The sequence below is a fragment of the Apteryx rowi genome, unplaced genomic scaffold, assembly GCF_003343035.1.
Source record: "Apteryx rowi isolate R43461 unplaced genomic scaffold, aptRow1 scaffold_548, whole genome shotgun sequence".
Taxonomy (NCBI): domain Eukaryota; kingdom Metazoa; phylum Chordata; class Aves; order Apterygiformes; family Apterygidae; genus Apteryx; species Apteryx rowi.
Window position 1 is genome coordinate 450,875 of NW_020450814.1, and position 10,729 is coordinate 461,603.

The window sequence follows — 10,729 nt, forward strand, 5'->3', positions numbered from 1 at the left end:
AGCCACTGGAGAATTGTTCCCTCTAGGGGAGCAGGTACTAGAGAAAAACCTGGACTGGGAACCTAAAATCAACACAGTTACTGAATATGAGCCAAAACAGCAAATCCAGATTTGTGAATGCCCAGGTGGCTGTGGTTATGGTGCAGTGTCCACTTCGATTTGCAGGTCTGAGCAGAAACACACTATCTTTGTCATATAGCCTCTGTTTCATGCTCAGCTCTCCCCTGGACCAAAATTTAATTTCTCACGGAACTAGCACTCTTCCCTAATCTTATCTCCCTTGATCTCCAGTAGAGTTTCTCTCCACTTCTACATACGTCCTGTAGTGGCAGGAAAGCACCCCTGAAATGCATCACATCTCTGAATAACGTAGGCATTCTGTCCCCCTGTGGCCCTGTTACACCTCTGAACATTACTGAATACATTCAACCACATGGCACGTACAAGCTGGAGCTAATCACCAGGCAACAGGTCACTTTGGTAGCAATGGATCACATATTACACGCTGCCACTGATTGCAAGTGAAAATCTTGCTTGCTGTTGTGTAATGCTGCTTTAGTATCAGATAGGGTTACCTACGCACCTAATTCACGCTGCACAGCACCACATAGCGGTAGGGATACAGTATAGCTTTACAAATTGAGTTTAGATTTGTGCTATCCACTGCTCCATACCCATTCATACTTTGTCTTTTCTGTCATCATAGGATTTTCTTAATTCCTCCTACTTGGAGGACATTGTATGAATAATTGTAAAAAAATGAAAGCAAACAGTATGCAGCAGGAGAAGTTAGTCTTGAGAAGGTCTTATCCATCAAGCTTAAAAGGAGGTAGCCCAAGGCCACAGCAGAGTGAGATTAGGATGAAACAAGAAAGATGAAGCAAGGATGCCTGATTATACATTAAAACTTATGTTTAGGAAAGTGCTTATACTAATATTTGTGTGCAACATTACATGTTTTTATGTTACAGTAATTCAAAACAGCTACAACTGTGATAAAAATAATCTTGCTGTTCTTCCTTGCTATGTTCACTAATTTTGAATTTACAATCCAATTTTGAAATCCACAAAAAAGAGATCCAAAATCTGGAATACATCAATTACTGATACTCTGAGTAATCTTCTTAATGACCTCCAAAAAGAATTTGAAAGCACTGTAACAACTGCAAAAGCTATTAAGGTGTATAAAAGTATTGCAACTAGGAGTACAACTTCTTTATGTACAATCACTCTCAACAACCACTTTAAAACCTAGGAAGACTACAGTCCATCTTGTGGACTGCTGAAGAGGAAATAGATTTACCTAAGGTCAGAAATTGTCCAAGCCAGGACGACAGCACAGGATGCTGAATGCTATTTTTCTAGTTTAACTGTATTTCTTTCTTTTTACACATGTATGAGAAAGGGATAATTTCATGCTCTTTTTTTATCCTCCACTTAATCAAACAATGATGTTAAGACATAAAAACATGAGACATTTGTGAGAATTTGCCTTAAATTCAGAAGCCTTTCCTTCTAAAAATCATTATACTGTTATGAGGAGAAACATAAATGTGAACTTAGACCTAGAGCATGGACAGTGCTGAATTCCAAACTCAAGGAAATTTGTTCTTGTAGATGACAGAAAAGATACTGCAGTAGTGCACACTGTTTCTTACCTTCACAGAACTGATACACTCAAGTTTATATTTTCATTATTTATTGGTCTTAATACATACTTTTGCCATCATTTACACAAAAATACTGTAAATATAAAATTTAAGAGAATGGTACCGACATTATACAGCTAAATAAAGCATGGATTTATTCTAGAAAGTGAGTATCAGTTATATTAGTTGTTATAATAATTAATTCTGCTTTCAGGACAGTATTCAATTCAGTCAGTTATGCAACTGAGAAATTGATGGGAACTACATCTTTATATCAGAGGACAGATTATGATATACCAGTGATTTTAAAAATAAATTGGACTTGGTTTGAGTTCCACAGTTTTTAAAATCTTTGACTTTTTTTGTTTGTGATAATTTACTGATTAACTGAAGTACGACTCTGTATCTTCTATAAATAGAACTTCATTGTCAAGATACTCCAAAATGATGTTTCCACCATTGTACAATGGATATTCTTTATCAGATAGCCAAGTTTCCAATGTGTGATCAAATGGTAAGGCTTCTCCAGAGGCAGTATGGCATAATCTCAATTTCTGTAAGATAAATAACACAGGCAAATCTTGATTTTAATTTGCATCTGAGAAGCAAAAAAAAAAAAAAAAGGCAGGGGAAGGGGGAATACCAAATTGGAACATGTTTATTATTTCTGATTTACCTGGGCTGTTGATTTGTTATTGTCATTTTTAAGGCTTGCTAAGGAAGCTGCACAATCTACTACTTTGCCAATACTCCAGTTACTGCAAAAGAACATGGGCTTGCTTTTTTCTTTATTTCCCTTTGGTAAGTATACTTGAAAGTAAATTCTTTCTGTCTAGAAAAACAAGCAAAAAAATTATTTCTGGAAACAAGAAATAATTCCAGACATACATACTATATTTTCAGTAAAAAAATTAAACTTCAACCCCCAAATTAAAAAACTGAACATTGTTGTCATATCCCATCAGGACTGAGGCCCCATTTTACTGCAGAATGAATGTAGCAGAAATGGCTGAGATCACCAAATCCAGACCACTCCAACTGCAGGCACTTACACATTAGACAGTTAGTTCAGAAAGGTCAAAAGAGCATCTTTCTTCAGACTCTCACAGGCAGACAGTATTACATATAGACAGACATAAGAAAAACAGTCTCTGCCCCAGATTTATTAGACAACAGTAACTGATCTGAAGACAAAAAGGTGAGTTAAATAGGCAGTACTGGCTTTTGGCAGCAGTATAATCTGACTCACACCGGAATGCAAAAGCTGTTGAAACAGAACAATCCACTGTACTAGAAATGCCTGCTTCACAAACCAACATTTTGGTCTAGGCCACCTCATCATTTATCCCATTTTTCCTCCTTTTATATACTAAATGTTTTTTGAAAATCTACCAGAGTGAAACATTTTTTTTAAAGAAATTTCAGGAGTAACCTATGAGAGACAGACTTTAAACAGGGGATTGGGACAACCTCTTCTTCAGGTTTATTTCTTCTAAGCATTCAACAGAAAATGCAGAAGCAAGTATCATTGGTATATTCATCATTTAAGATATCCCTTGCTGAGTCCAAGCCAAATACAATCAAGCAAAACAACAGTCTTACTATTTTTGACTTATTTATGTTTGCCCTAGAAAAATAAGTGAACCACCTTTCCTCCAACTATCTTCATAGAACTGAATCTGAATTTCAACTTGTGCGTTTCCTCCAAAACTTGAGTTCTCTCCACACACAAAACTTTTTAACATCAAGGAATATGACAGAGGGGCAAGAGAAGCAGGACCTGAGCTAAAATGTAAGTGAGCACAACCTGTAAAACAGCTAACAGAGCCATTCTGCATTACAGACATCTCTCAACTACTGTTCATGCCTCAGCACCTTCCTACACTTCCTCTTCATTTTCTAASGATGAGAATACAGTCTTCCACAGTTCATTAGTGCGTAAGTCTCAGAGCAGCTCATTCTACTATTGCATCCCTAACTATGGGATAGGCCTCCTGTGCCATACCCAAGAAAATACCAGTCAGTCGGGGATATAATAACTTATTTTGCAGCATTCCTGTTTTGAGTTGGTCAGTCTGAAGAGGGGTAACTCATATCAGCTCTGAAACCAAAAGAAACAATTACYTGTAGGAAGCTAATATCAAGAAAGAGGTCAGAGACAAATTAAGATAAATCTAAGATAGCCTTATTTTCCTGATCATGGAGTAACACAGGTCAGGAAGGACCTATGGGGTCATCTGGTCCAAAACTGTGCTCAAAGTAGAGCCAGCTTTAAAGCTGGATCTAATTCTCAAAGTAGATCAGATTGCTTACAGTCAGATCCAGTCAAGTTTTGAACATCACAAAGATGAAGATTCCACGGCTTGGAAACTTGTTGCACTTGTTCAGGGCAACTTGTTCCAAAGTCTCACCACCCTCACTGTGAACATTTTTTCCTATTATCTAATTGGAATTTCCCATGTTGCAGTTAGTGATCATTGTCCCCTGTCCTTTTGCTGTGTACTGCCAAGGAAAATCTGGCTCCATCTCCTCTATATAGTAATGAGAGAACTAATGTGCCTAAGAGGAATCCCAGATAGTTTTTTTAATATGAAGTGTCACCCCACTGAAAAGAGCTGGGCAGTACAAGGCAGTAAAATACCATAGCCAGGAGTCTGAGAAGCAATTTAAATAGCAAGGTATTGGAGGCTGGAGTGGAGGCTGGAGGTTAACAGGCTAATTTATCAGTGTTACAGTTATCACTATTCTAGATGGTTAAACAATATCCAATTGAGAAAATGAATAATGAGAGAAATAAGCATACAGTCATTTGTGCTCCAGCTTACTGGCTTTGGAATTAGGAAGCAACTTTTTAATTTCCTTATAAATACAGAGGCTTTTTTTTTTTTTTTTTTATGTTCTGCAATATTTGAAATTAATCACTCTTCCTCCGGCACATATTTATTAAAGTGGCACTGTCTGTGAAGAATGCTACAAGCAGGTCTTTGTGTTATGATTTCTGCCTAAGCAGAATTTTTAAGCACAATTTAAAGTAGAGACAAAGAAATTCATAACAGGATTCAGAAAGTGAATAGCTGTTTTTGTTTTACAGATAATAATTAAATGTATTCTACTAAGACAATACCTAATAATAAAACTATCATGTAGGATGTTGTCAGTATTATAAATTCAATATAAGAGGCCTAAACTTCATGTGCTCCAACATAACAGTGTTGTGAAAAGCTATTTAAACATAGTTCCTTTAAGAGGATGAATAAATACTGATCTAAAGTGAAACCCTAGATGAAAGAAATAAGTTTTTCAAACCAACATAATCCTGATCTGGGAAAAAAAAAWGACCTCTTACTATGACTGGCCACCGTAGTGAGAAACAATAAGGAATTCTGTGAAGTATTTCAAGAATCAAGAAATTAAAGCCTGAAAGAAACATAAGCAACTATCTTCCGAGCCAAAGCAGGAACAACTGACCCCAGGCTCACCTCATCCAAAAATGGAATACATATCTCTTACATCCAAGTAGTAGAAATAGGAATGAAGCTTTATAGAACGCAAAGCTCAGCTGTGCATGGGACAGAGTTGTACAAATTGTGTGTCCCATGTGTGTCAGAAGCCTTTCAGTACCCATCAGGAAAAGCATCCCTATGAGATAGGTTTGCTGCGTGGCACACAAATACATTTCTGCTATAATAAAGGGAATTTGACCTGATTGCTCTAAACTGTATGTAGACACCTTGTAACAGATATGAGATTAATGAGATTGCTTTCGGGTGCCAAGTTGAAATCTATGTATAAATGATTGTGGGCTTGCAAAATTAAAACGAAAACCAACTGGGGGTGGGGGGAGGGACTAAATGAAGAACAAGAAATCTAGAAAGCTCCTCCTTTCCTTTGATAAGTCAGTTATTGAAAACAAGTATGACTGACCTGAGGCAAGGACTTATCCCCACACGCGTGCATTTTCAGTTTCATTAGTGCCACCTTTGCTGCTGTCTCACTGCTTTTCACTCCTTTCCGTTTTTTGCTTTTGGCTTCCTCACTTTTTTTAGAATCTGAGGACAATATTATTTCTGTTAGTGTGAATGCAATTTTCTCCTACTCTGTTAAAACTTGTCCAAACCTATCTTGGACTCATCCCACTGGGCCTCATTATATCTAATGTTTCCATCTCCACCATGCACTCCGGAGGCCATGATACTAGGTACTACTACTTCAGAGTATTTGGAATTGTGCACAGTCCTAAGAGAATTGCTAAACTGTTCAGTCCTCTGCACTGAAAAGTAGACACTAGCACTACATAAACATAGGTTGCAAAAGCTGAATTCAAACACCAGTGCTTCTGTATGTGTGGCCATCACAGAATCCACATGGTAACAGTTTCAGGCTCTCTTTTCTATAACTATCACCCCCCTCACACTCCCCATCTAGTTAGGCAGTGCTTGTTTATTCTCTTTCCTGCCCTAGTCCACATTGTGGACTCACTTTAAAAAAAAACAACAACAACAAAAAAACCCACAGCATCATTGCTTTGGCATAATCCCAGCAGACTGGCATGCATACCCAATATAGTACCGTTGGGCTGTGTGGGTATGACTTAACAGAAATTGCCAGCTATAATTTATTACATTACGGCATTTGTAGAATGAAAACCAAGACAACCATCCTGAAAGAAACCTGAATCTGATTTAGTCTTCAAATATACTCTTTACAGACATCTACTCTTGTCTTGTCCCAGTCTAGAGGAACAGAATTGCATGCTGACATGTGGGTTTAGGGCTATTTAATCAAGGAACATCCATCCTTTCGTAATGAGCTCAAATAGCCTACTGAAAAAAATACATAAAATAAATATCCCACTGTACTTGCCTAAAATATTTTGAACTAGCTGCTGGGTGGCAGCCATTCGAGGTTTTGGTGTATCCAGTTTCTCACATTCATGGTCTGATTGATGCCGGTGTCTGTAACCAACAGAGTGGAAAACTTTCATGACCTTTTCAGTACACTAATGAAAGAGTATTTATGTTTCAACATTTTGTCGCACTCACCTTAGGCAAAAATGTTTTTCACAGTAGGGGCATAAAACTGGTAAAAGCTCCTTTCCATTGCAGTCCTTAAATGAGCATGGGTAAGAACTATGCTGATCTGATTTCATGCAATTATTTCTTATATTCACCTAAGCATTAATATGAAATATTCTGTGTAAATAAACAGATATTACAGATACAAGTCACCACCCCAGCTTCCCRCAAGAACTGTGCTAGCTCTCCACTCTATGAGCAAAACTTGTCCAGGGATTCTCTCCTACTTCTCCTGTTCTGGTTAGGTTTAGCTCAGAATTAGGAAAAGAACCATCACCCTAATCCAACTTGATTTACTTCTGACACATAGAAAGACAGTAGATTCATTTTTTAAGCTTGTCACACTCTCAGTTAAATACTTCACACCTATATACTATGCGTAAATATCTAATTTCAAAATATGCAGTTAAATAAGTTACATGGTATTTTAATGTATTACATGGTAATCCTTTATTATTAGATTACCTCAGAACACCCATGAGCATCCYGGCTTCTGTGCTGCAGGCTTTGTGGCAAAAGAAGAACATATCACATCATTATCAAAATTTCAAGAAAAGAAAACTGCATGTGGAAGCATAAGTATCTGAAGAGTGATCTGAAAGATTTTATCATAGCAATACTTCAATTAAATAATCATTTTTCTCCAAAGTTTGTTCTAACCTACAGACTCTCATCATGAATGGATTGGTTATGTTGTTTCTCAGTATGTAAAACATTTAGCTCATTGGACTTGGACCTGAAATCAACAACACATTCCAAGAGAATAAGGCTATTGGCATGCTTAAGAATTCAACTCAAAGCAATTGCAGTTGGTCTATAAATTTTAAATGGATTTTGGATCACCTTCCACAGCAGTAGAACTCCCTTAAAGGCTCCAAATATTTTAAAGTGAATATTAAATGACAGTCAAACCTGCCCTCAGCTTAAGGCTGCTGATTTGAACTGTGAATCAAAGTGCAGGCTCTGATTTGAGACCTGGAAAGAAACTTTGTTCATGTCTACATGACAAAATACCCAAAAAATGAATACAACACAGGGTCTAATTCGGCCACCTTGCATAACAAGTTATCTATATTCTAGAAATACTCCCACTGACTGCAAACCTCTACTACAATCCCTTGGGAGAAACGTGGCAGTTTCAGTGAACAAATTATTTTTTTAATTTAATATATCTAAATTGTGAGTCACATTGTGTTTTACAGCACATCTACTTCTATTCAAATTCCACTTTAAGAAAAACTTTGCAAAAACTAGGAATGTATAACATAGAAAAACCTACCAAAAGACTCCTGAACAGCCATCACATACAAAGGGGAGAAAATCTGAAACCAAGAGAGATTTGTTTTCAGTTAGACAACATGGTCATTGTTTTGCTAATAATTTTTAGCTTAATTTTTACCTAACTTTTGCTTACCTATAGCATGGGGTAGGTATCTTTACAAGGGCACTTAGGAACTGCACCTATACAGCACATAGGGGGGGCTTTTATAACACAGTTACACYGCTAATTACTCTAGTTAGTATTTCTGAAAAACATACACGGAGGTAAATTACATTTTTATATGTTCCAGAAGCTGGAATTATGCTTTCCATTCCTAAAAGAAGCTTTTGAATATCAGACTTTGAAATTAAAACATTTAGCTGGCCTGATGACCAACATTTATCAGTTATGCTCAAAACACAATTTATTGTGAGATCACTCAAAATACTATTTACTGTATAATGCAGCACTGGACAATTTTCAGTTTTAGTATACAGATTACCAACTGGAAGAGATGCAATTTCTTCCAGAAAGCTAGCATCTCCTCCACATGACAATCCTGATAGTCCTGCTCCTCCCTCTCTAGCCTTTGTACCATACATACTCTCCTTCYGTACTTAAACTGCATATACTTTTTAAGGCTCTGCACATATCCCCCATCTACTATATCAGTTCTTACAGACAAAATTGCTTCGCTGGTTTCCAAATGCAGCCGCATCACCTGTGGCCCTCAACACCCCCCTCCAAGCCGCTACTCCATTCTGCATCCTTCAGCTCTGATGGACGGTGAAGCAACTGRAATGCAAAGGACCCAGACCGCGAGGATCGCAGTCACTTCATCTACAAGACTGGGTGCCCCCGTCATAAAGCTTTCAGTATGGGCATTTTTGCTTCCTCTTTTGGAAGGGTTACATTTTCATCAACATAACTGCCTTCTCACATCAAGGAAGGCAAGAGGGTGACAATAATAGTGAGCAAAGCAGGGGATTAAACATCTGGTGACAAAACCAAAACGATGGGTACAGGCAATGGATCATGTAGGGCTGCTGTATGTTATACCGGTGAGATCTGGCTCTGGGAGACTGACCCCTTGCTATCAGTTACAGCTGGATTTGTAGCTATGCAGCTTATCTTGTCTTTCTGGTTAACAAAATGCCTCTTAAACCTCCTTATCAGTAGCAAAACCATCGCTTTGAACGGCACAGTTATACCTGCCTACTGACAATAGCAGACAAGACACAGCATAGTGTCGTTTGGAGAAAACAGCATAAATGAAGCAAGCCTTAAATCGCACCTCCCTGCGGCAGCACCACACAGCCCGCCGTGGGGGCGAGGCGCCATCTCGGGCTCACTGGGACCCCCCATACCCCCTTGGCGCTCGCAGCCCCGAGGCCCCGCCCCCAGCCCAGCGAGGCCCCGCCCCCCAGCGCCGGCCGCGGGGGGGCCGGGCTCAGCGACCCTGTGAAGCACCCACCCGGCGCGCCGTTCCCTACCCAGCTGGCGGCAGTGCGCCACCCCGCAGTGCTGCCCGAGCTCCAGCTCCGCCATTTTCCGCACGCCGCGCCTGCGCCGCGGAAAGGAGGGTGTAGGTGGGGGGGGGAGTTGTAGAAACAGCGCGCGCAAAGGCTGCCGGGCTACTGGAGGACACCGTCGGCGGGGAGGGCAGGGGCGGGGCTGCGCCGCCGCGGGGCGTGGCGCGGCGCGGCGCGAGGGAGGGTGACGGTGGGCGGGGCCACGGTGGGCGGGGCCGGGGCCGGCACAGGGGTAGGTGCAGAGGTGTGTTAGTACAGACGGGGCTCCGACTTGAGTGCGGGCAGAGCCGCGGGTGCGSACGCGGGAGCGCTTCGTGTATCGGCCAACCATTCTCAGACGCTACTTATTTCTCTTTTTCTGAATCTGCTCTATTTCTTTAGTTGTGCTGGATCCCAGGCTAGGGCTTATTTCGAGAGACAGAGGAAGGGGAAACACAGCTTCCCGTGATATTTCTTCCACTCAGTTTTTTAATGTTTCTGTGAATTATGTTTCCTTATGCATGCATCTTTATTTTTAAAAAGCTACATTTATGTTCTTAAGAGTTTAGTGTTTATTTTCCCAGTCCTAACCCACATTCATTCTTATGTGTGACTGTCCTCTAGTAGCATATTAAAGAGTGACTAACAGCTGTCACTTGTCATCCTGGGGTCTGTATCATCACTGACTGCTCTGTAGAGTATTTACAAGGAGTCCCTTTAATCTTTCTTCAGTGTCACCTCTGTGTCATTTATTGGATACATCAGTCATTAGTCTGTTCTAGGCTAGTTAGCATCATCATAATAATGTGATCATCCCTCTGAAAAGGCATCTTCTTGCAGTATGAGACTAAAGGAAAAAAAGCACATAGTCTGTGAAGACATTCCTCAACTTTAGTTAGCTTTTTAATTGCCAGATAGCAGGAGTGTGTTTTCTGCAAAGGTGCGCCTCCCCAGTACCTGGCGTGAAGCTCTTGGAATGTCAAACATAGAATTTAATCAATCTTTCAGGGAACCTTAATTTTTTTAAGCTGTCCTGCAGCCAGATATGTTCTGTTCCCCCCCCCCCCTTTGATTTTTAACTGCCTTCAGAGTAGAGCGTGGGTCGGACACGGCGTCGCTGCTACGTCTGCAGAGGAAGGCCGGGGCGTCGCGCGTGTTTCTGCACGGGCGGGCTCCGAACGAACAGGGCCGGGGCCGGGGCCGGGGCCGGGGCCGGGGCCGGGGCCGGGGCCG

The 10,729-nt window shown here is 40.3% G+C and overlaps 1 protein-coding gene across 4 annotated transcripts; it reads right to left on the bottom strand.

The window, feature by feature from the left end:
• Window positions 1–556: 556 nt before the first annotated feature.
• ZFAND1 (zinc finger AN1-type containing 1) lies at window positions 557–9,625 on the bottom strand. 4 transcript variants are annotated; one of them, XM_026081374.1, is made up of 8 exons: window positions 9,479–9,618; window positions 8,004–8,046; window positions 7,190–7,229; window positions 6,692–6,819; window positions 6,513–6,604; window positions 5,574–5,698; window positions 2,326–2,481; window positions 1,650–2,203 (listed from the first exon to the last, which is right to left on the bottom strand). In XM_026081374.1, exons 1-8 carry the CDS (start codon window positions 9,531–9,533, stop codon window positions 2,033–2,035), a joined length of 810 nt encoding a protein of 269 aa, XP_025937159.1. In that variant the 5' UTR covers window positions 9,534–9,618; the 3' UTR covers window positions 1,650–2,032. The 4 variants fall into 4 exon arrangements, with proteins under 4 accessions (XP_025937156.1, XP_025937159.1, XP_025937157.1 ...); XM_026081371.1 differs by lacking the exon at window positions 2,326–2,481 and having other exon boundaries at window positions 557–2,203; window positions 9,479–9,625; XM_026081372.1 differs by lacking the exon at window positions 7,190–7,229 and having other exon boundaries at window positions 1,668–2,203; window positions 9,479–9,526.
• Window positions 9,626–10,729: the final 1,104 nt, after the last annotated feature.